This window comes from Vanellus vanellus (assembly GCF_965231255.1).
Source record: "Vanellus vanellus genome assembly, chromosome: 2".
NCBI classification, from domain to species: domain Eukaryota; kingdom Metazoa; phylum Chordata; class Aves; order Charadriiformes; family Charadriidae; genus Vanellus; species Vanellus vanellus.
The window spans coordinates 113,781,229-113,807,816 of NC_138906.1; the positions used below are offsets into that span (position 1 = coordinate 113,781,229).

General features: G+C 43.5%; 1 protein-coding gene across 1 annotated transcript in view; it reads right to left on the minus strand.

Annotated features, from left to right (window-relative positions):
- Positions 1–26,588, minus strand: part of RAB31 (RAB31, member RAS oncogene family) — a 69,010-nt gene that overhangs the window by 29,890 nt on the left and 12,532 nt on the right. The window contains exons 2-3 of the mRNA XM_082479529.1: positions 10,782–10,861; positions 7,350–7,431 (exon numbers count right to left, since the gene is read on the minus strand). Of these exons, the coding sequence (XP_082335655.1) occupies positions 7,350–7,431; positions 10,782–10,861 (162 nt within the window). The remainder of the gene's footprint in view (positions 1–7,349; positions 7,432–10,781; positions 10,862–26,588) is intronic.

The following is a 26,588-nucleotide window of genomic DNA, read 5'->3' on the forward strand; positions in this document are numbered from 1 at the left end:
TTTTTCTCTCAGGATCTGACTAGAAACTGCCCAACCTCTGCAGCCGTACAGCCCGGCAGCGCAGAGGACAAATACCAGTCGTAAGCGGTGCAAATGCAAGTTCAGCATAACCAGAGTTGCTCTTGTTGATTCTAGGAGTATTTTGGGATTCTGGAACCCCCAATCTGATTGAAGTCAACAGAAGCTTTGGATTTGCAAAGGGTAGAAAAATGGAACCAACCGGCCATTAAGGAATTTACCACCGATTTGAAAGCTCTCTAACATTTTGCTTTCTGTTTCCTGTGCATCTCATCATGGAGGGGTATATTTGGCCGTAGGTAATGCTTTTCACATTTCCTCTATGCTAACAGTATAGAATGGGGATGAAGAAAAACCCATGGAGAAGCCATATCTCAATACTTAAAGAGAAAAACAAATTCAAGGGAACACAACGTAAATCACACCCGAGCTGTGGTAGTGAAAATCTCTTAACCATGCCTTACATAATGCTGGTTTAAAAGCAAAACAGAGGCCAAATAGATACAGAAATAAAAAAATACCACTCCTGCCTATTTATATGGAGGGCTGACAAATGCTGCTGAAGACAGTCTAGATCCATTCAATCTGCCAGGCACACCAGGGAACACTAATTCATGTCTGCAGCTCTCTGCACCATCCCGTAGCGCTACACCCCAGCTCTGGCTTACTGCCACAGCAGGGCTGGCTCTTCCAAACTCCACAGCCAAGAGGGAAAAAAAAACCCAAAACCAATAACAACAAAAAAAACTCCACAGCCCTTCTACCGGGTTGCTTTTACCATCCTAGACTGCAAAGAATACCACTTGTTCTTGCTGCAAAAGGATTATAATTCTGCTTTACAAGCACGGCTGGGAAAGGGTGAGGATGCACAGAGTAAGCAGAATCAGACGAGCGCTCGGAGAGTGTTACGCACCTTCTCATGTCAAGGGCTGAATTCAGCTAAGATTTTTCCACATGGTGCCTTTTCAAGCACCTGCAGGTGCCTAGCAGCACAAGATTTGCTTCCTGACAGCAGTAATCATTTGGTTAGATGTCATTCCTGTTCTTGAGAGGCTGCTCTCTGATGAGGTATGTTGCATCTGAGTGGTCAAGACCAAACCACTTGGCTCCTCCTGAGGTCAGAGATCCTTACCCTTTCTTGATCTGGGTTCTGTTAACGGTAAAGACAGCCACAGCTTTCGGCTCTCTGCTAGCCGCTTACATGTGTGGTCAGTGATGTGGCTCTGCAACTTCCTTCTCCTTCCTATTACACACACTCACCTTTCTAGACTAGGACCTTCACATCCCTTGCTCAACAGTCCATTCCCAGACCCTCTGCGGGTGATTTTGGGTGTCCTGTTTCTCCCGTCCTTGGCTGTTCCTGCCAACGCCACCCCCACAAACCCCTTCAGTTCTGTCCCCAAACCCACATGAAGCACCTTCCTCCTCACGCATTGGCCCCCGTTCCTACAACCCAAACTGCTGAGGTTATCATGGTGAAGAGCGTGGTAGACCAGTGCCAGAAACATGTTACTACCAGCCTATTTAGGAGAGCTGCCTTAACTGCCTCCATGGATCAGGTAAGTACCCATGGGAGAAGAGCCAGAAGTTGCCACCACTGTCTGTGTGTGTTGCACAGGGTCACTGAAGCAGTTTGTGCACCATGAACAGTACCTATGCCACAGCCTGGCAGCCTCTACTTGCCCAAGTCTGGGCATTTACACGCCCTGTTCCTGTCACCTTCGAGGCAGCAGCTGCCAACAAACAAAAAATCAGTGTGTGGGGAGAAGCAAAGGCAAAACCCAGAAGCGTCAAACAGATTATCGTGACACATAAGCTTCTCGCACAAGAAGCGGCACATGGAAGGATACAAAATTCCTGACATTCTCAGCTGGCAAAGAGCGAATGGAAAAATGTTATGCATGAAAGCCACTATCAGATACCATTTAGCATTTTATAACCTTGAGTAGTTTTCCCTACATGATTGAAGGCTGAGATTGCAGTTCTCAGGATTTGGAAGCCGAATAGATCAGGAAAGATCTGTCTGTCTCCAACCTACACATATTTTTTGCTAGTTAAATTGAAGAAGATATATAAGAATGGCCATTTTTCTCAAATATGTAAGAATTCTTAAAGTAAAGGGGGGAATTTTTCAACATTTTAGGATAGTGTTTTCAAGGTATTTTAAATAAGTGAAAACCAAACTTTTGCAACATCACAGAAGTGAACTGTGCTTAGCCATTCTGAAGTTTACAGTCATTAAAGAAAGGATGTAAAAGACGCTACACCTAAACGGTGGCTCACTGCCAAGCTACACATGCTACGAAAGTTTGCTGAAGCTTAAGAAAACACATATCCATGTGCATCTCTTAAATGATTTACCACACTTTACACCCACTATAAAAATAGTAAAAATAACATATTCGCTTACTAGCTCTAACACCACTTATGCCCTCACAAGCGCACATACTACCAAATCACCTGTTGACCTTTGCAGCATGCGAGCAGTAGCTGACTGCAGGGAGGTCCTTACACCACATAGAAGGAACCACCTCCACATTGACTGAGACGTGGGCTACCATCAGAGACACCGATATCAAACTGTAGAGCAAAATTCAGGCCACGTCTTGACTGCAGAAGTAATTTGAGTCGTTGATAGTTGGTGTTAACTCCTCCCAGGATATTCTGGTTTCAGAGGAAGCTTCCATAAACTCAGGGATTAGGTCGCTAAGCTTAGGGGAAATGTCCCAGTCAAGACTGTGGCAAGGACAAGTCCACCTCTCAAGGAGCTTTTTCACCCCCTATCTTGTGACACTGTCTCTGAATCACCAGGACAACTACTATCACTCAAAAAAGAGGGGGCTATAAAGTGCTGTAGACTGATCTCATCAGTCAGCCTGTTCCTGGAAATAGAGCAGTTACAAAAAAAAAAAAAAAAAAACCAAACCACCAACAAAACAAAACAAAACGAAAAAAAGCCCACAACTCAGGGTAATTCCCATCATGGTTAAAACTGGGCTCAAGTAATTGAGGCTCTTTCTATTAAACAAAATTAAAAATCCCAGAGTTCAACACAGTAAATTTGAAAAGGACAGAGATAAATTTTCCTGCCCTAGAAACATGGCCCTCAGGCTCCCTAACTATTTGCTACAATATTCCTCAGCTGGCAAAATGGAAAGCTGGCAGCCACCCAAGGTATTCAGACAAAGCATTGTAATTAGAAGCCACTTAGGGCACCATGAACCAAAATATATGCTAATAAAAACATCATTAACTAACTCGTGAAGAGACTCTTCTTAGGGGAGGGAATCATTGCTAACAATAACATAATTGTCATGCATTTAAGTCTTGAAGTCCATGGCAACAATTTAAAGCTGATGGGAAAAAAGTGACTTTTGGAAAATAGTGGGGTGGAGGGAAAGTGACTCTGAGAAACAGAATAAAGCGAGCTTGTCTGATAGCACACCGACACAAAGCAACTGGGTCTGCAGGGACCAGTTTTTAGGCACAGAAAAGTAGGGGGATTTTGTTAAGTGTGCTGCCAGTTTAAGGTTCTCCCTACCCAAAAAGGGAAAAGAAAAACCAAGATAAAAGGATTAAGACGTTCTCTCCTTTTATAATCAAGTGCAATGTGAATTTTCCACAGCGAGAGCTGCTGGAGAGCCATGTACCCCTTTCCAGGGTCTCCTCTGGGAAGCACACTGAGCATTTGCTCCCATTAAGGCTATGACAGAAACACTTCTGAACTCCATCTTCTGCTGCATTATTGTCATTCTGCAGAAGTGACATTTACTCATTATTTCCCACAAAATGGCAGTTCTGGTTCTTTCTCTGTGATGCCTACAATTCCAAGTTTCCTGACACAAAAGAAATAAAATATTGTATCTACTATCCATATGAATCAGAAATTACCTGTTCTCCACGACCAACCTCTAACTGTCTGGCCTGTATATTAATGTTCTTCAATAAACTCAGGTGTTCCTACAAGCTTTTAAACCTAACAATGACCGGCACTTCTAAAGGCTTGTAAAGTTACAAGTGGCTATCTGAAAGTTGATTTAACGCCTCAAGGGGGTGCTGAGTGCTTCCAGCTGGCTTCTCCAAGCACCGAGGACACAGCTCCTTTCCAGAAGCAGCCATATGAATTTCCAGCTTCTCCCAGCTGACAGAAGGTGGCCAGGAGGCACAACAGCTCTCACAGAGCACTGCTTAAACAAGGGCTTGTGACTAAGATATGTAAGAGCGGTTTCTATACACTCTCCAAACTGGTAGTTTCCCAATTTGTTGCCCAGAAAAACTCACGGAAAAGGAGGAGAAAACTCATTAAAAAGGAGAAACTCATGAACGAGGAGCACAGAAGTGCTGCTGCTGTTGTTTCAGCCTGCCCCCTCTACCATGGTTAAGGTCTGAGTTTAACTTTCAAGGCATAAGTAACGCATAAGAAGGACATGGACCTGTTGGAGTGGGTCCAGAGGAGGGCCACGAAGATCATCAGAGAATCTCTCCTATGAAGACAGGCTGAGAGAGTTGGGGTTGTTCAGCCTGGAGAAGAGAAGGCTCCAGGCTGACCTTATAGAGGCCTTCCAGTATCTGAAGGGGGCCTACAAGAAGGCTGGAGAGGGACTTTTTACAAGGGCACGTAGCGATAGGACGAGGGATAATAGCTTCAAACTGGAAGAGAGTAGATTTAGATTAGATATTAGGAAGAAATTTTTCACTCTGAGGATGGTGAGGCACTGGAACAGGCTGCCCAGGGAAGTTGTGGAGGCCCCATCCCTGGAAGGGTTCGAGGCCAGGCTGGATGGGGCTTTGAGCAACCCGGTCTAGTGGGAGGTGTTCCTGCCCATGGCAGGGGGGGTGGAACTAGATGATCTTTAAGGTGCCTTCCAACCTAAACCATTCCATGATTCTATGACTCGGTTAAATCTCACCTGGGGCTCTTTTGCTGTGAAGGCTCCACATCAGTACACAGACACAGCAACACCTGGCACAGCTGGGGAAGCACAGAGTGCTCCAAGTCCAGAATAAGCACATGCAAGTCCTATGCTTGGCATCGTGTTTAGGAGAATGAAGCCAAATGAAGCCAATGTTGAAAGAACAGGAAGTCCTAAACACTGCTATCAGCAGTATAGACAATAGGGGCATTGACGAAACTTCCAGACTTTAGGAGTGGAATATAAAGCCTCAACAAAAATTGCAAAGAACAAGGGAAAGACAACAACTTTCAAACCAGAAACACCCACTCGGAAGACATTCATTAGTACACTATGAAAAAAAGCAACAGGCCCAGAGGTTGGGGTAGGCTGGAAGCTTTGGGTCATCACTGTTGTTCAGAGGATAATGAAAAAAAAGTTAACAGGGGGAGGCATTTGTTCTTGAATAGCAGATCAGAAGGAGCAAAACAAGACAAAGTAACCAAAAATCCAAATTAAAGTGAATAATCTATTGAGAAGAATCACGTGTTTACCTGTAAAATGGGGATGTTCTAGGACAGAGAAAGACCTGGAACAGTATGGACCTCACCTTGGGAAACTTGCCTGCCTCGGTAGCTAGCACTCAATACCCATCAACTCAGTTTACTTTGTCACCCCCGTTTCCCAGAGTCCTAGTGAAGGATTGGGAATACATTGTACAAACACAGAAGAAAAAGATGGTCCCTAGCCTAAAGAGGTTATAATTCGTGATTACACATGAAAACCTGTAACATAACTTAACTGTAATAGATTCTGAACAATTTAGCAAGGTTGGCCACTTGCAAGGTTTAGCAAGGGTGGCCACTGCTCCTTATTGTTGGACACAAAAAAAAAACGAAAGCAGATGTTTGAAAAATGACAAGCTTAAAAAAACCTGAGAGGAAACATAAGGGACTAGATAGGAAGGATGGATTTTGTGTCCAAAAGTCAGAGCTCAGTCACAGATTTCCTGCCTCAAATGAGGCATCATTTAGTTCAGTAAATACAACTTTATTAATATTCACCTACTTTAAAAAAAAGCTTTGAGAGTCTTAAGATTGTGGGAAAATAGAATAATACTTATATCTAAATGTCAGGAACTGAGTTTTGTTTGCTGAAGAGGTAAATTAAAAAAAAAAAAGCAAGCAGAGCAGGGCAGCAGAGGAAAGACAGAGAGGATAAGCAAGGAAACTCAAACCACGGGAAAGAAAACTGAACCTTTGCCACCTCTTGCAATAATTAGCCAGTTATCAGCTCCAGACCCTGCAGAAATGGAAGAAAGAAGATTCAAGGGAAGGAATTATGCTGTGCTTCAAATATGTTTTTCAAGACCCGTTTTCCCATCATAAATAACATACTGAATTGCTAAGAGTGAACGGATTTCATCAGGGCCACTTTACAGCATGCTGCGCATTGTAAATAAAAGCACAAGCATTTCCTGCACTTAAGAGCAAAAATCTTCATTGCCTGCCATTCACATACAAGGTATGGAGAACAAAGTGGGATGTATCAGGACTGACATTACAGCCTGTAGAAACAGCTCATTTTACCCCAACCTGACATGAGCACAGCTACATTCTTCTATCAATAGCAACAGTGCAATTTCACAGACAGTTTGAAGACATTTTATAACACGTGCATGGGGTTTTCCATTTCTTTCAAACTTCTCAAGATAAATGTGGCCATATATTAAGAGAACTCTACAGTTCTACAGCCTGTTACTGCATACTACTGCCACTGAGGCTATTAAAAGAAACAAATGACCAATCAGGCTTACATACAGTCAATGTGAACTAATGCCCACAAACTCCACTGTGGCTTTTTTGAAAAGCCAAAGGAAAAGCTACTTAATCTGAGCAATTCACTTCACACACTTGAAAAATCAAGACAAAAACCCTAAGTGGTTCAGGTTGCTGGTGCTAATTTCCAAAATAGTAACAGCAGACACAACCCGTACCCATATTCAATGTCCCAACTCAGGACAACCCCAGAGTCACCGCTTAAGCTCAGACCACCCGCCAGCCTGTGTGCTGGAAGTCAAGTGCCTTCCAACGCCAACGAAAGCTGCAACACGTAAATCCGATGAAACCAGAGGGGAGCTAGAGCTGGAGCTTGCTTGGGCATTGCCTGAGCTGTCTTGAAGAAAGTGGCTGACAATTCACAGCAGGCTTTTTTTTTTTTTAGGTAAGTGGTATGGTCAGCCTGCTTCTGCATTTTCCCCACCTGTGAAATGGGAACCTGTATACTTGGTGACTGCTGACCACCTGCTTCACAGAGCCTTGCAAAGATTCAGTAGGTTAATACTTACAAGATCTTCTGAAGATGAAAGGTTTAGGACAAATATGCCAACACATTAAAAGAGACCGAGATAACACAGACGTACTGCAAAGCAACACTCACCCGTTCCTGACCAGCTGTGTCCCAGATCAGAAATTTATGAAGCTCATTCCCACAAGGTACAGTTTTAGTCATGAAGGATGCTCTAAAAAGAAGGAAGCAGCAGAAATTCATAACGTGACCAACGCTCTGAATACGCAACCTATAGACTTTAGTCAGTTCTGCTGGGTTAGACTGCATATGGGAAAACTCCAAAACCTTGATAAAACGCCTACAGTGAGTGTCTCCCTTTCCTCATATAAAATACATTATACCTATACATGTATTTTAAAAGAAGGGAAAAGCCTCTGAGGTTCAGAGGGCATTTGCACATGGGCCCAGGGACACAAATGCTCCTGCAGCTCACGTGTAGCTTCTGCTGCTGGCTAGCTCTATCTTCTTGGCGATACGGACCTGAGAAAAAGGCATCAGTCAGCATCATACCAGGCAACAAATGTGCAAGTTTTCAGTTAAACCTAGGAGACTGGGTCACCAGGGAACAGAAAAGTCACCTGCTGGAATGCACGTGGTGAACAAATGGAAAAAAGTTCTTCCCCCTTTTTTGTAGGAAATGCGATTGGCCTATCTTTTCACAGTGTGATTTTTCTTCTTTTAGGAAAGAGGGTCACAAATTTATAGGCTATTTCTCTACTACAGCATTTCAATTGAAAGCTGACTAGGAAAGACTGCCAAACTCTGGTAGACTTTTTTTTTTCCCCCTACCCTTTCCGGACACTGCTGAACAATTTCTGTTGTGGTAACTTTTTCTCCCGGCTCACAAAGATGCATTTGATATACAATGCTCTGTCATTACAAAAGCACCAAATGGCATCAAATGACATATGATTGATCAAAACATTTCCTGAGAATGATATACCAGAGATCTCTCCTCTACAGCCATCTGCAGATTGCTTGAATTTAACAATGCTGCATTGCTTATAAAAATATTAAGTAAGGCAAAAAAGCGCAGCATTTTCTTCGGTTGTTTTCAGGGTGTGTGTTTTCAGTTGTCATTCTCCTCCTCAAAGCATTAAGCAACAACTTTACAGCTTCAAAAACAGGAACTTTAGAGCCGCAGCAGCTACTGTAGGTTGCAAGGATGTATATTTAAAACATTTGATTAATTTGGAAGAAAATAAAAATAAAAACCTTATCTATATGGACAAGTAATATCAGCTGTGTGCAAGCTAACCTTCACATTTTAATGCTTAAATAGAACAATATACTGCCTCTGTTACCATAATTATGAAAATTAAAGGATTTTTTTTTCCATTTGAGCAGAAGGCATTTACTTAGCAACAGCAACTACTTGGGGAAAAAGGCTGCTGATGATTCCGAAGTAGAGAACCACTCGAGTTCCCATCAATTCCTTCACTGCAAACAAGTGTCCTGCAGTCAAGTAATGTTATTCATTACATGCTTCCTTTCTCTGTGTCCATTTTTCTCTATTCATTACATTCAGGAGTCCAAAATTGTCCTGGAACTTCGCTGTGCAACTTCCAGCTGAGACTCCTTCATGCATCGGAAGGCACAGCTTTGGAAGATATCATCTAACCCTCTGAACAACACACAGCAATCAATACCAGTCCTTTACAGACAGTTTAAAACAGCTCTAACACACAAGCCAGATCAGCCCTTCCCACCCAAATTACTCTTTTGTGACCATTACATATTCACTTCCTTTCCCATGAGACCAAGAATTTTTAAAATTTTCCAGGTAATCTTGGACTTGGCAGATTTGTGCTTAAGATGTTAAAAGAAAAAAATGTGGAATTAAAATAAACTACAGGATTAATAGGCTTCTGATGGTCGGACACATGGAAGTTTCATAGAATCATAGAATTAGTGAGGTTGGAAGGGACCTTTAAGATCATCAAGTCCAACCATTAACCTACCCTGATAAAAACACCACCACTTCTAAACCATGTCCCTAAGCACCTCATCTACCCTTTTCTTAAACACCTCCAGGGATGGTGAATCCACCACCTCTCTGGGCAGCCTATTCCAATGTTTAATAACCCTTTCAGTGAAAAAATGCTTCCTAACATCCAATCTAAACCTGCCCTGACATAACTTGAACCCGTTTCCTCTTGTCCTATCACTTGTCACCAGGGAGAAGAGGTCAGCTCCCATCTCTCTAAAACCTCCTTTCAGGTAGTTGTAGAGGGTGATAAGGTCTCCCCTCAGCCTCCTCTTCTCCAGGCTAAACAACCCCAGATCCCTCAGTCGTTCCTCATAAGGTTTGTCCTCCAGACCCTTCACCAGCTTTGTAGCCCTTCTCTGGACACGCTCCAACACCTCAATGTCCTTCTTGTAGTGAGGGGCCCAAAACTGAACACAGTACTCGAGGTGAGGCCTCACCAGTGCCGAGTACAGGGGGATGATCACTTCCCTAGTCCGGCTCACCACACTGTTCCTGATGCAGGCCAGGATGGTGTTGGCCTTCTTGGCTGCCTGGGCACACTGCTGGCTCATGCTCAGCCGGCTGTCCACCAACACCCCCAGGTCCTTTTCTGCCAGGCAGCTTTCGAGCCACTCTGCCCCCAGTCTGTAGCGCTGCATGGGGTTGTTGAAGTTTTTAAAGAAGAACAGGTATGAATTAATTATACTTAGTTTAAATCACATTGTCCTTATTTTGAGAAAGGCAGGATAATGTGACATGTCCTAAACATAGAAGAAAGCATGTCCACACCTGGGAGCAGACACTGTCCATGTTCCGGCCCAGCCTGGCAGGACATATAACGCGGGTACGTTAAGGGCTCCCCATGACTCTCCTGCCATTACTCAGCTATGGGGTGCCCTGATCATTGTGCAGATCACAGCCTCTTGGGTTGTGGGGTTCCAGTTCTTTAACCTCCAAGGGTCAGATTTGATACCTCATTGACCAGTGGGAACTAAAGTGATTTTAATCCTAAGGTCCTATGACCAAAACACAATCTAAAGTGGGAAGCTTTTGACAAGACAAAAAGAAAAGGACACCAGCTGAGTAAGAAAGACATCTAAGGATCTCTTGGTGTAAGATGGGTGAAGGAAAAAAAAACAGAACAGCTGGAAGTCATGGCCATGCACAACACAAGTCAATACAGGACGGTTCTGGACAGCCCCAGAAAAGAGGCTATTTCAAGAAACACCATTCATAGGAGGAAGATGGCAGAACTCCGTCAGCCTCTCCATAATCGACTATGCTGCAATATAGTAAGTTTAGGGCCCCTCTGTATTCCCGGAACAGGGAGAGCAGAGTAGACCTGGTTTGGGGCAGCCCCAGACTCTGAACAGGTAACATGAGCTGAAAGCGATTAAAGAAGAGTAAAGAGTTGAGTGAGATCGATGAGCTGGAGGAAAAAAAAAATATATGCAGTATTCAGAGCCTTGACAGTAAGCAAAATAAAGGAGCTCAGCAGAGGGCAGCGAGTTAAAAAAACATAGAAGAAAAAAGATATTATGCATGGTACTTACCCAATAGTAGGACTAATATTGTGATCAAAGTGGTCCTGGACAAATCGACAAACGATGCTCGATTTCCCAACCCCAGTATCCTGAAAATAAAGGAAAGCATGACAGTGAGTTCAAGACACCCCAGATACTTCAATCCTTCACCTGAAGAAATAGCCAAATAACTATTTGTGAAATTAAATCCTCTCTAGTGGCAAGTGGGGCAGGCTAAAACATTTCAAAAGACAAGCGAGCACATGGATTATGCTTTTCAAATGTCAGCATTGTGAACGGAGCTCCCTGGTCCTCTTCCCCATACCCCCTTCTCTCCAAGCCTTGTATTTTTTCAGGTGGATTTTTATATTCCTATTGCAAGGACTGCGGTACCTTAAGCATAGCCATTTACTTATGCAAGAAAATCCTGCGCTTTCAAACACATGGTGCATTAACCCAACGAAGCCAGGGAAACAGTTTTGTTTGGGCCTGTTGCAAGGGCAGCCCAAAACACCCTTCCAAAACAGATTACCGACACCAACTTTTTAGTACATGGACAGCAGTAACTTAGTGGAACTAACCTTTTCATGGCAAGACAAAAAAAGCCTGCTTGGTGGAAACTTTGCAGAGGCTTCAGGTGGTTGTGAAAAGGCAGGAACCCAAAGACTTGGATCCCCAGAGATGTGCTGCTATCCCTCTGCAGGTTGTGTTACTGGACTGCGGTGAAACAGCATTACTTTAAAGGCAACACAACTTGTTCTGTAAACTGCAATGTGGCAGGCTGCTTCCATTTGCAGGAACAGTTTGGTTTTTTTAGCCCCCCCAATCAGTAAGGAAAAATAACAGCAGTACAGCACTGGAATAAAATTCAGAATAACCTTGGTGTGGGGGGAAGCTTGACATTATGCAGAAATACTATTTCAGGCATTTAAGATACGAACAGCTTCCCCAAAACGCAACGTTTTTCGGTTTGTCTCTGTTATTCCACAAAGCCTTGGATGGTAGGTAGAAGAACTTAAATTATACAGAAAATTATCAAGGAAGAGGAATAGAAATATCGCTACGTCTCCCATAGAATTGCAAAGAGCCTCCTTAGAGACAAAAAGGATGCCAGGAAATCGATCCTGACCTTTCCAAGACATTAACAATGACAGTCCAGGGTCCAATCTAACTCATTAAAAAGTCAATGGAAAGTCTTCTATTCATTTCACTGGAAGTGATTGCAGGACTACCAGATTGCACCAGGTAGTTCCATTTGTATCCTCATTTTAAGACACTTGACTATTTTACATAAACTTCTCGAAAAGTGCCAAGACAAGAGAATACAGTTTGTTCAGAGCACTACACATATAACTACACATTAAAGAAAAAAGCCTTTGTCTTTCCTGTAATCAATTTTGCAATATTTTATCTTCTTTTTGAATATGAAGGAAAAAGACTGCCTGTAGTTAAGATTTCCTTTCACTATGTTTAAATGAAGCTGTATCGCCATCGCAAGCAAAGTCTTTATAGACAGCACTTATTAGAAAACCATCGTTTAAACTCTCATACTTAATTCAAAGCTGTCCTTAGTCAGCTTAAAAGCCATAATAAATGCTCATGCTACACAGACGGTTGTTTATCTACTGTGTTCAATCAATAGGAAAAAAAGATCAAAGAGAGGAGCAGTGTTTAAAACCAGCCCATAGCCTTTGATCAATAGCAGCAACACATCCTGTTGCTATTCCCAAATTTTGCCTTCATTATCGATTCCAGCTGACATCTCTGTATAATTACTAGACCAGGATGGCAGAACACATTAAAAAAAAAAAAAAAAGTTCCTCTGCGCTGAAACCGAGAATCTCATTATTATTCCAGATTTTAAATGTTGTGGAGAAACCAGAACTACCACCCCCTGGCCACAGGGTGCGAGGAATTACACTCCCCTCTTGCGGGGACAGAGTTTCTGCCACCGTATTCGAAACTAGACCTTGATTCCCATCACCCAGTGGCGCTTTAGTTGCACCTACTTCCTTCAGCTCCCTTGACAGGACACTCAGAAGGACAACCACAAGTACAGCTTCTCAGCAAGAGGAGCCCAGTCTCTGGCAGGGACATGACATCCACAAGCATGGATTAAAGCTCAGCTCATTCTCCTAGAAGCTCCTACCTCTTCATCTTTCAGTTCTTGGCTCTTACTAATTTTTCACACTACCGTTAAAAGAACTTTAAAAGTTTCTATTGCCCTCACACCTCTTGCAACGAGCATGGCTAAACTTAAATATGTGCCAGGCACACCAAGAGCCCTCAAGAAGCTTAAAGACATTCTTTCACTTTTCTCCTGGGGTTGCTTGGACTACTGAGAGGGCTAAATCTACCCCTGGTGCAACTCCAGTGAAACCAATGGAATTGGACCACATATGAACCCGTCTTTAGGAGGGCAGCTGTTGCAGCCAGTGGCCAGTGCTTTCCAGGATCTGGGCAATTTACTGCACCAAGGGGTTCCGTTGAAACAAGCAGTCTCAGCTTCTGTTCTGTTGCCTAGAGGATACAAACGGACGGCTACCAGAGTATAATTAGATCACAGAGGGGAAGGAAGTAAAAAAGAAAAAGTTTCCTACTTAAGACAGTGATTATCATTCCATCGCAGGATTTTAAACTACTTAGACAGTTTTGAGTCCATGTTACTATACTCGCACCCATCAAACAAAACGCTCACCTGCCTAAAAGCAAAGTGAGTGACGGCTCATGAGCATTATACAACAACTTGAAAACTTAGTAGAAATCTTTTACTGCTAATCAGACCTTATCTTTTACTGACAATAGGGAATTGCCTTTCAGGTCCATCTCACAGAAGTCAAGGAAAGCATGGTTGCTTCAAAGAAGTAGAAAAGGCATTCAGTTCTCAGCAACGCATTGAAATTAAACCTCTTTGCTGAGGCTGTACAACGCTTTCCTGCTGCCATCTGCCTTGTCCTTTGCTATACGGTCTTCCTCTACCTACATCCATTTTTCTAACACCTGATGGGGATGATCATCCTTGTTTTCCTCCTTTTTCTTCAAAGGGTTATAACAGACTTGTCAAGCCACGTGCCTGGGTAACATAAAGGCATGCAGATGACTTATTTTTTCAGTTCTCAAAGTTCTGCTTTTTGCCAGCTTTTTACAGCTGCTAATGTGTTCTTTTTTGTTTTACACCATATTGGAGTACATATAACATCAAACATACACCAAGGAATAACATTTTGGCTTATGCGAAAGGTCACAGCGGTTATTGACCTGAGTGGATTGAACAAGTTTCAGAAACTGAGAATATGTCTTCAGGAGTTATGTTGCACTTTAAGAAACAGATCCTGAAATTCTTCACAAAAACCCTTATCCATAGGAAATCCAAGGGTTTCAGCACTACACTAATTGACTCATCATGATCAAGAGCACACCACTCCATGAAAGGAGTGGCAAGAAAGGAATAAATATAAAATAATTATTCTGAATCAAGATGTTCCTGATGCATTTGATGAGTCACTCATGGGACCAACTGCATGTTTTGCTTTCCTCCTTTCTTCATAAGTCTCATAGCACACTTACAAAATATCAGTTATAAACTGCATTGTACTGAGATAAGCAAATGGGGTGGGGTGGGGAGGAAGGAAAGGAGTAGAAATGTAATACACAGTAAGCGAACCACTATTAGTTCACCAGAAGAAGTAGCTACAACTTCAGAATCTCCCACTGGTCAGCAAAATGGATACAGGAATCTGAAGCCCTATCCGATGTTTCAGATAAATACAAGGAACCAATGCAAGCATGACTAATTCTTGATTTTTACTTTAACCCTGAAACGTTCTCTGTTCTTCTAAAATCCCTTACCCATAGATTTATGATTTTAAGAGCACCAGAATGGAAAGCAGCATGCCACAAAAAAAACAGTGCTTCCACCCACACTCCTGCTCGCAGAGAACCACCCCAATTGGCTCTTTTCGTCTCACATTACTGTAGAGGAGATGAGACTGAATTTCAAGCCAGCAGAATTACAGGATGCTGACAACTGATTTGCAGGCAAACAACAACTGAGCTACTGATTTCTTCTGGCTGATGTGCAGCAGCATAGAGGAAGATTAAAAAAAAAAAAAGCAGAAGTTCAATATGAGCAATATACTGAAAAAGAAAACCATTTTCCCATTATAAACAGGCAGTTGCTATATTCCTCTGTCCATTGTTCCAGATGCAGTTATCCTGGCATAAAAACCTAATGCAGAAAAATTTAGCTCTTTAATTTAAATCTGGATGTCTCATTTATATCTTTGCAGAACCATAGGGCCCAGTCCTCCAGGCACTTTTCCAAATTGAAGGAAACTATACTACCCTGTAAACACATCCCTGATTAGGATGTTAGTCTTTAGCCTTGATATTATAATAGCTTTTATTAGATTCAGATGGGTCAAGCCCTATTGTGCTGAGCAAACAAAACTCTTCATGTAAATTCTTTTTACATCTGAAATGGAATAAATGTTGAATTCACAAAAAAATCCGCACGTATCGTGACTGATGACTAAACAGCAGCCCTATAATTATGCACACTGCTGCAAGAGCTTTTATACTCTTGACTATGCAGAATCTTTCTGTGCTATGTTAACACTTTTTAAATATATGTAAAATTAGATAAACCATGCAAAAATCCTTTTATGACTTTAGGATTTTGGAAACACAAATAAAACAAGAATACTAGACAGCACTTCACATGAGGAAATGACACACTAAGAATGAACATACTGAAGAAACTGCCTTCTGTCCTCCCACTTGCAAAGAAAGAGAAAAAAAAGAACATCTGGCTTGTAACCACCACAGATCTCATGACTAACTTCCCATTTCAGCTTTAAAAGAGAGTTGAGATACCCTGGAGACGGGTGACACAAAAATCTGCATTGAGAAGGAACGGAGAACCGATGTCTACAAAACAGGGATCCAACACAGGGCTCCTTCGGAAGGATGGAAGTTTTCCCATCAGCTTAGACAAAGCCAGGACTCAATCCAGGGTATTTCGATTTGTATAAATTTTTACACATTAAAAATGTCTGTCTCTCCAAAGCATTTCTCACAATAACCAAGATTCATTGAGACACGACCTACAGGCAGAGGTCTCATTAAAACTGACTGGGTTTAACATGCATTAGCCTTACCTATCGGAAGAACAATCATGCTCTACCAACCTGGATGGTACTAATACCAAGTGCTCAAAGAGAGCAGTTAAAGCAGATGTTATTTCAATAGTAATATGAGAAACATTTGGAAGTGACAAGTCTTTATCCTTTCCCATAAGCAAGAAACTGATCCCACGGCTCATGTGGCTTCCACCGAACTCTGCAGGACACCCCTGCACCTCACAGCGGGAACGCATCTGCCCCTCAGAGCCTGTTTGCGCTGGGGCTCCCCAAAAGCTGACCTGCTGACCACCCTAACGGCAAAGGCACCATGAGCATTTGGCAGCTCAGCCCTTCCTCTGAGGATCCCTGATTGAGAGAAAAAAAGCACAACCCATACGGCCAGGGTTGATTTAGCGTAACCCCCAGGCAGCCTCTTGTGGCATCGCTTCTTCATCAGGCATACAGTCGGAATTACAAAGCTGCTCACACCAACGAAAACCCGGGTTCCAGGCAGAAGGCAATACTGGAGCCTATCAGCAAGCTGTTTTGAAGCCTTCTCAAGACAGGTTAGCATCAAGAGGTGCAATAAGTGCACGCGCCAGTAACAACCATGGTCAAATTTGGCTCGCTAATGATCTTCTCAGTGTACCTTCCGCTGAGATAAAGCTGCCTTGTGTCATCTTTCAGACACAGAGAGGGGAGAGAAGAAAAAAAAAAAAAAAAAAAGAAAAAAAAAGCCTCAATAAAACATACAGAACAAGGGTACAGTCAAAAAGCTGTGCCACTCTCCTGGAAGAGGATCTGCTCAGAGAGGAAGCTGGCTGCTCCTGATTATTAAGAGAAGAAACAATTCCTGGCTGCCCATCACATATTCATGCCACCGGACAAACTTCTTGGCTAGTTCATTACTAACTGTAAAATGACACAGGAGCCAGTTTATGCTCAAGATTTCCCAAGCTAAATTCTCCTCTTTGTTACACCGATTTGATTCCTGCCAGCACTACAGCAGAGAGGAAGGAGAGGTCCTTGCCCAGTGCAGAACTTCCAATGTTGGAGTAATTAACATGTACAGATGAAAACATTTGAATCAGTATGAAGTTGCCAAAAAGGAGAAAACTGTCCTTTATCATCAATGCCTTTGATATTTTAAATACCAAAAGAAGGCACTCAAAATCTCTGCAACTGGCCAGGCAAATCTGAGGTAGAAAGACATGGTTTAAACTTTAGGGGAAGAAAAATAATCAATGAGTCTTACAAAAAAATGAAAATGCAGAGAGACCTTTCATTCTAGTATCTCTGTAAAGTGCAGCTGGCTTTGACTTGGCAGTTCAGCTCCTGTGCATTAAAATAGCCATTCTTTCCACTGTCAGAATTGGCCGCACTTTAGTTTCTGATTTACAGTTGAATCCCCCTGGCCCACTCCCATTATCCTCAGCAGGACTTTGATGGAATTTGAAAATTCACAGCAGCATAATCACATCACAGCGCTGCTAGACGGTTTGCATTTTATTACCTATCATCAAACAAGTCGCTAGGCTGGTGCCGTAAAGTATCACTGGGCTTTTGCAGAAACGTATGCTCAGCTCTGGTCAAGCCTGGTATCTAGGAGGAACATCACTCCTCGGGCAAGGTCTGGCATGCAGCTCCGAGATATCCGACCTGCATTTTCAATGCTTTCAGAGATGCCAGTCCTTAAGCCAAAGGTACGTGATGTGGTAAGGCTGAGTACAGGATTACGGCTGTCTTTTAAATTCCAATGGAGGTAAAAAAGAAACGAGCCAAACAACAAAATAAAGCTTTGCAATTTGCAGCCTGCTTTAGTCCTCCGTGCCCGCCATTAACATTTTAATCATTACTCAGATGATCAGATGCAGGCAGCGTTGCAATACTTTCCATGTCTTACTAATCCAGTTACAGCTGCTCTGGAAGGCTGTAGCAGGCGGCTTGAAGAGCATCTGAAACTGGCTTTGGATTTTTATCAACCATATGAACATACAAGGAAGAGTTATGCACAACAGACTCCTGATCACAGTTCCCAAGGGCAATATTTTAATCCAAGAATTACTCTACCCAATAAACTTTTTGCTAGCCTTAAACACGTCCATCGTCCTTCCCTGTATTTGGGTATCACTTACTTGTCTGAAAACACTGCTGTAACGAGAAATACCTTTCAGCAGACCTGGGTTCAGAGACACCCCTGGGACCGAGCTGAACCTGCCAAGAGGCCAAGTGTCAGGCTTGTCCCAGCGAAAATGCAGCCATGCACTGCAGAGCGGTGTCTAGGAAGAAGTGCAAATAGCTTCGTGCTGTATTCAGTTTTTCCATCTGCAAGACATATCAAGTGAGAAAATCCCACCATTCCATAAGTGCACACATGAAAATACAATAGCAGCTCTGGACACACTGGCTCTCAGCTGCTTCACCAACACAAAACTGCCTGAGGCTTCAGCATGAACCAGAGGGATGTGGGCTGAGGTGCTCTGAAGCCTCATTTCTGTGGTCAAAACAATACACGTCTTGTTCAGGACACAAATTATTTTTGTAAATTCCAATTTTCGTTACAGCCCTGTACAATGAGAAGTAGATTATTTATTATGTTTCAGAGCACTGGCACAGGCTGCCCAGGGAGGTCATGGAGTCCCCTTCTCTGGAGGTTTTCAAGCCCCGCCTGGATGCAGTCCTGAGTAATGTGCTCTGGGTAATCCTGCTTTAGCAGGGGAGTTGGACTAGATGATCTCTAGAGGTCTCTTCCAACTCTGAAACTCCGTGATTCTGTGATTTCCCCCACGAGCAACATGATTCTTGGGCAAGATCCTTTTCCTGTTGGTTTGCTGGGATCCCCCTTCCAGCTATGGAACCGGCCCAGGGGCACACCTGCTTCCCAAAAGGGCAGCATGGCTTTTCAACTTCTGGACAGGCCCTCTACCAAACGAGAGGTCTGTTGTTTTTTCCTCCCTACCTCACCACCACCACCTTTAATTGTTTGACCTTCTTCATCACCAAGCCTGGCAACATACTTCTGCAACAAGAGCTCCAAACAACATCAGACACAGTCTCATGCCACCAGTGATGTACAAGGAGTTTCTGCAAAGGCCTGAGGGACGCACAGTTGCAGAGCAAGTTTTTGAAAGGGAAGAACTAGAACCAGATCTTGTCTCCAGTAGTGTCAGTGTGCTAGCACGCACCTTCCTGAGCGAAGGGTACTTGCCGAATGAACAGCAATGCTCCCACTGAATACTGGAAGATCCCAAGCACAAACGCATGGATCTCAATGCAACTGTGTTTTTAGGGGGAGCAGCGTCCCACTTCTTCAGTAGGACCCACCACAATTCTTTTGGTCATCTGTCCACATGAACCCGACAAGAACATCCCTGTCTGTATTTCTGTATTTGTCATACACCCTTCTTTAAACTCATAATATGTGGTAACATTGGTATCTTTTAAGTCAATCAGTATACTACTCCCATAAAGTTAGGATGGTCTGTGTCAGTTCTCCCGCAGTGAAACACCCTACACACCACTTGCTAGTGTAATTTCAGGCCAATGCTGGTGTTGTGGAGCACGAATTAGCTACAAAATAAGGGGGTTTGCTCTGGTGCACATTAGAATTAGATTAACTCTAATTCCCTCTATACGTAGGACATGCACTGCTTGTTCTCAGAGACATTTTTCTACCCCCAACCAGGTCAGTCCTGTTCTGTTGGAATACAATCCTTCCTCCTGGTGCTGCAACCACTGTATTTAGCACGAGTTCTTGGCTCTATCACTCAGCTCACTAGCTGTTAAATGAAAATAATAATTACTTGATTTTACCTTGTAACAGCATTATGGGGATTTAAATCAGTGATGGTTGTAAAGTGTTCAGACAGCACAGTGACAAAGAATCATTTAAGTGCCTTAAAAGATAGTCAAGTTCTGAGTTTATTTGTTTGGTATTTATATGCATTTTCAATACCACCTGTATATTCCTAATAGCCATTTTAAAACAGAAAAATATCTGCTGGCCAAGGCTTAACGCTGTCCGGCCTCTTGTGGCGGGTTGATCCTGGTTGGACACCAGGTGCCCACCAAAGCCGCTCTATCACTCCCCTCCTCAGCTGGACAGGGGAGAGAAAATATAACGAAAGGCTCATGGGTCGAGATAAGGACAGGGAGAGGTCACTCAGCAATTACCATCACGGGCAAAAGAGACTCAACTTGGGAAAATTAATTTAATTTATTACCAATCAAACCAGAGTAGGATAATGAGAAATAAAACCAGATCTTCAAAACACCTTCCCCCACCCCTCCTTTCTTCCCAGGCTCAACTTCTCTCCCGATTTCTCTACCTCGTCCCTCCCAGCGGCACAGGGGGATGGGGAATGGGGGTTGCAGTCAGTTCATCACATTGTCTCTGTTGCTTCTTCCTCCTCAGAGGGAGGACTCCTCACACTCTTCCCCTGCTTCAGTGTGGCTCCCTTCCACAGGGTGCAGTCCTTCAGGAACAGACTGCTCCAGCGTGGGTCCCCCATGCAGTCACAAGTTCTGCCAGCAAACCTGCTCAAGCGTGGGCTCCTCTCTCCATAGGTCACAGGTCCTACCAGGAGCCTGCTTCAGCGTGGGCTTCCCACAGGGTCATAGCCCTTCAGGCATCCACCTGCTCCAGCGTGGGTCCTCCACGGGCTGCAGGTGGATATCTGCTCCACCATGGACTTCCACGGGCTGCAGGGAGACAGCCTGCCTCACCATGGTCTTCACCACAGGCTGTAGGGGGATCTCTGCTCCAGCGCCTGGAACATCTCCTCCCCCTCCTTCTTCTCTGACCTTGGTGTCTGCAGAGCTGTTTCTCTCACATGTTCTCACTCCTCTCTCCGGCTGCTGTTGCACAGGGTTTTGGTTTTCTCCCCTTCTTAAATATGTTATCCCAGAGGCGCTACCACCATTGCTGATGGGGTCGGCCTTGGCCAGCGGCAGGTCCATCTTGCAGCCAGCTGGCATTGGCTCTGTCAGACACAGGGGACGCTTCTAGCAACTTCTCACAGAAGCCACCCTTGTAGCCACCCTGCTACCAAAACCTGGCCACACAAACCCAATAACACCTCTGAATGTATAACGTATCATCTGATTCCTTCTCTTGATTTGTTTTCCTTTAGTCCACATCGGTTAGCAAAACACATACAGCGACTGCCCGTCTTCTTCAGCTCAGAGCTGGATGTGTCTGCAGCCCTTTCCACCTCTCCCATTCCCAACCAGCCGCCGAAGCCAAATGCCTGCTGCCAGGTTTGGGCTCCCTTACCAGAGTAATTATTCAGCATGTGGTTTCCTTTCACACACATCCTCCTGCAGAATTAAGCTTGGGCATGCATAGCTGCTCTGATATCTGCCATACTTGGAGCCAGGGAACACAGTCCTACTTGTCCTGCAGGCTTCTCTGGAGCCAGTAAGTTTCTCCATATTCACTGTCACAGTTCCATTGCTTTCCACCAGATCCCAGCCCACTAATCTTTTAGAGACAAAACCCCCTGATGCCCAAGGTAAAAATACGCATTCTTTAATAGTTTGCTGCATCCGTTCCTCTCTTACAGGGAAAAAAGAATATTTCCAGCCCTCCCCCATCCCCCGACCACAATATTCATTACGGTATCTCCATCTATCTACTTTTGTCAGAGATGTGCCCAGAGACCCAAATCAACGCTGTGGCCTCACCAAACCATAAAGTACAAAAGCAAGCATGGACGGCCAAAACCACTTTATCATCCTATCAAAGCTATGTGCCTGGCCAGAGATGAGACAGACTAAAGAGCAGGTAACGTCTGTTTAGTAGCTTATGCTCACAATAAATTCACTTTCCTAGAGACATTCATTTCTTTGTATATGTAATATTATATGAAACCAAAGTCTCTCCTAGAGTGTATCCAAGATATTGGAGCCCCAGTTAGGACAGCCAGATCTCAAGCTCTTCACGCTGAGTGAGAAGCATGGAGAGTCGCAGCTGCAGCCTGAAGAGCTTTGAGATGAGCAAACTGGCCATACCTTCCCTCCTCTCTCTTCCCCAAACACCTGGTTTTCAAAAGGATTTGCCCAAAGTGCTGTCGTTCCTCTGGCAGGTAGCAGGCACTCCATTAACTTCAGCTAAAGGTTTGACTCCAAGTGTGGAAAGGTTTCTCCAAATGTGGGTACTCAAGAGAAGGAACATTGTCACCTTGAAAGAAAGCAAGACGGTGCTGGAAAGATGACACAGTCAGAAAAGGATCTTTCCTTCGCACATAGTCCAGTGACTGACATGGCATTAAATCGGCAGTAAGGAACAAATCCCTGTTTTACACTGCACTAGCAGTGGGTGGCAGGATCAGCAGCCAGTTAAACTATCTGCTACTCAAGAAATCACGAAGAGGCCCACATGGCTGCTGTACATTTACTCACCCAGTGCTTACAAACCATGCTGCTCTTCCACAACCTGCCAACTCTTTTTTTGTGTGTAAAGTTGGCCTGGGAATTATAAAGCGATCTTTATTTATGAGACAGGGGACTGCGGAGGCAAAAGAACAAAGCTTCCTTCAAAGCCATTCTTTTAAAATAACTCAAATAGAATAAAAATAAATAAGTAAAACCATAAGGCAAAACAGAAATGCGACCGATGTAGAAAACATAGCCTGTGGGTCAGTACTCCAGCTACCTCAGTTCCTTTCTCTGCAATATGACTCAAGAACAGCAACGCTGTAGAATACATTAAAAAATAATAACAACAAATTAACTCTGCAGCCAACCTAGCTGCAGAACGCCCAACTTGGCAAATTTTAAAGCTCATCTACTTTGGTCACACAAAAACCCAAACCCATACTCTAATTCAAACATCTATGCTTAATCACTTCATCTTACTGTACAAAGTGCAAGCTAACCACACTGCCACGCTAGCATGAGCGTGGACGACAAAGATAACAGCCTTCAATCATTACTAATATTATTTAGAAACTGCTTCCCGACATCAAATTTCCAGCTAATTCTGTGTCTTTTCTTACACGTTTCCTTCCCCTCTCCACACAAGTTATCAAACCCAGAGCAGTGGCTGAACTGCTGAGAGAAATGGAGGATTTTAAATTGAAATCAAAGAGCAGAATCTCAATCAATCAGTTTCTTAGGCCCTTGACAGAGTGTGGTAGGGACAGTGGTGGAGGAAGAAGCGCTTTGGCTGGTGAAAAGGAAAACGGGAACTTGGTGTTTATTTGCGTTCCTTCATTTCAAATTGTGGCTTTTGGGGGCATTGGCGATTCGCTTAAGATGCTGAACTCTTCAACAGCCTTTACAGTTTCAAGTAAGAGCATGATCTCTATAAAAAGCAGCTGCAAATAAGATGGTATCAACGTAGCTGACTAATAAGACGAGAGGACGAAAGGAGAAACAAGAGGAGCACCTTTCAAGGGAGCAGTCACACAGGCAAGCCTCCTTTGGAGTAGCAGCACATGCCAAAAAACCAAGAAAAAAAAACAACCCTCCCACTGGGTCGGGGGGACCCAACAGTGGGAAGCCTGAGGATATCCTTAGTGAGACCTGATTGTGCTTTACACTACAGTAAAGCAGCTTTTGAGTACAATGGTGTGGGTCCCAAGCTGTGTAGAAGCAGTCCAGCTTTTTCGGGACCTCAATGTCGAGTAAGGCACTGGTTGATTAAGTCACAGGGAACAACTTTGCTCCAAAAAAACTGACTCAAGACTGAACGCATGGTGAGAAGCAAGACTCCTCGCTACTTGCCAGAGCTGCCCACCAAAGAAAGCTCCATCACAAAACCAAACACTGCAAAACCCTTCTCCAAGGGCTGTGCTGCAATGCAAAGGAGGGCATTTATTTGGGAAATAGCACCACCTGGTGACTCCTGGTACACTAAGGGAGACGGAAACGGTCAACTTGGCCATACGGGGACAGCAGGAAAGGAGAAAGGAGCACTGGCTAAATTGCTCAAGTGAGTTGGGAACCAAGAGCCTGGGTAAGGAGGGAAAGAGGACTGCATGATGGAGTTACAAGAACTAGACAGGTGGGACAGATGAAGATGGAAAGAAGAAGAGTGCCTGAGTACCTTCCCTTGGAAACATGGGCATCTCCCACTGCTGTTACCACCTTAGGAGCCCTGTGTGACAATGAGGGGTGTGAACGTAGCAAAGGCAGCTGCGAAGCAATGTCCATATCCCACACATAAATTAATGTACCGTGAAAGGAAAAAACCACCCAAGCATGCAAAGTATCATCAATGTTGTACGTCTCTAAGGGACTTTTTTTTTGTTGTTCATTTTTAGGAGATGTATAGCTGTGGGACTCTATATAGAGTCACTACTGCCCAAACAAGAATCATGCCACTATTTCCTCTCTACTGATCTTTGAATCATAGGATCCTCTTGACCAAGGCATAACACAGTCCAGCAAGTAAACATACCCTGCCAGATGCCCTGTAAGTTGTAAGAAAGCATATTGTCTTACGCTCCATGGTATGCTCTCCCATCTTTTCAATCCCACCACCCCAATTCACCTTAATAACCTCTCCCTGTTACTGGCTTGCTGATTTCCCAGCTGAGCACCACCATCAATACTGAAGTACCACTTCCATGCTCATCACTTTATTTTTTAGGTGAGGAGGGGAAACGAGAGCCCCAATTTACCATGGGAAAATTCCTACTGTGGTGCCACAGATGGGTGGTGGTCACCACTCATCCCCCACCCAACAAAGTAGGAACCAAGAGCAAACTTAGCAGATCTCTCCAGCATGCGAAACCTCAACAGGGAGGAGCTAAATAAAGCCAAAACAAAGCAAAAAACAAAGAAAAAATGCAAGTCCTGTGTTAATGCCTATGCAATTTTATAGAGAGCAATACCTGATTTCAGCAACTTAAATGGTCAGAGTTTTTTTTCTGCACAAACTTGGGAGACCTTTTAACATCTGCATGCTGCCATCCTTTTCCTACCCACTCTATCTCAAAATACAGTCACAAAAATCCACCCGAGATACTATTCTTCACACAGATAAATTCCTATTTAAAATACAGTAAAATCTGTGTGAATAGTATCTGCTTAGGAATCCTGATAATTGGCCCTGAACTTTAAAGATTAAGTGAGGGATAAGTGTTAAGGAAGTAACTCGCAAGTCACTGTACCTCACATTGTCAATGATAATAAGTATTGATTGCAGGGGCTGTTATCTCTATAGGCCACATGCACACATACCAGCATAACAATCTGGTTAAATATCATTCATCATCATTGTGCAATGCAGTGATGAGAGAAACTAAATTCAATTTTCAGACTAAATACATAAATAACCTGAGGCTTTCATAGTTCAGTAAACACGTTAGGCAACAGCATCCTGACAAATGTTGTTTTTGAGTACAGTTTGGCAGTGAAAAATGGAGAAACAATTCTGTGTTATTCTTTCCAAACCAAATTCTTTTCCTAAGCGAACTTTCCCCACATATATTCATAGCAGCTGAAACTCAAAATAGTGGTATGACGAGGAGATAATCTTTGACCTGAATTGCTGTTTGACACAAGTGTCTGTTCATACTCCAACACTGTCTCTTCCTTTGTCAAACCGCATAATTAGGAGCCATAACATCAAAATACAGGCTTGTTAGTGTCACGTGTTGGGGTGGGGGCAGGGAGAGGGGGGGAATTTATATACCTGTCCCCACATAGAAGATATTCAAAATCTTCCAGCCAGTCTAGAAGTGGTAATCGAATCCAAACATCATAGTTTCATATTACAGATTGCCTACAAATCCCAACAAAGTAATTTTCTTTTATTAAATGAAGGCAGTGGCTCTTATGCACCCAACTATATGCACATCAACTAGGTACAGTGTTTGAGGAAATGGCTCTTGGTGTTCAGTTTACTATTTCAGTTATATAAAAAATGTCCAGCAGTTGCCTGGAAAATTTATAAAAGGGCTGAATTACCCATCCAAGCTCAGTAAGCAACTCAATTCAATGTTCAGACATTCCTGCTGCAATTTGTAACTACCTCACCTGCAACTTATTACTGTATTTCATACGAAAGAGGAAGAAAAAAAACCCCACATAAATTATGAGTGCCAACTGAAACACCGGCTGAAAACTTCAGTCCTGGAGAAAAGAAAGCCTGATCCCTTCTCTCTTGCAGCAACAGGCGACAGAGAGGAAGGAAGCAGAGTTTCAGGGAGCAGCTATATACAGACATTTCCCCTAACAAATGGGAACCAGCTTCATGGCCCCGGATCTTTGCTCCAAATCAGCAGAGCCCTAATACAGGGTATGTCACCTACCAACCACCAGAGGCAAACAACTCTTCCTTGCCTCTCCGCTGGCCAAAGGCGGCCAGACACCAGCAACCTTGAGCGGTTCAAGAAATGCCACACGGGTGGGACAGGGGCTAATGATTTCGTTAGCGGTTTTATCGAGGAGAACCCTGCCTCTGCTTATCAGTTCCTTTTTAGTTGATACAACAACAACATGTAAAATCAGCAGTCTCTGATGACCATCGAAGGTCTGAGGCAGCCTCCTTCTATTAGCAGCCGGCTGCTAACAGCATCTTCTTTACGCGCAGGCCTGCCATTACAATTTGCCTTTGGAAACCTGCCTTCGTCACCCTTCCAGACACATACAATGTGTGCCTTCCCCCGGGGCATCAGGGGAAGGGGGCGCACTGAGATTTACTGGAATTTGCCATTATTTGTTATCTACAGTTAAATGTAGATAACACAGACGTAGATAACAT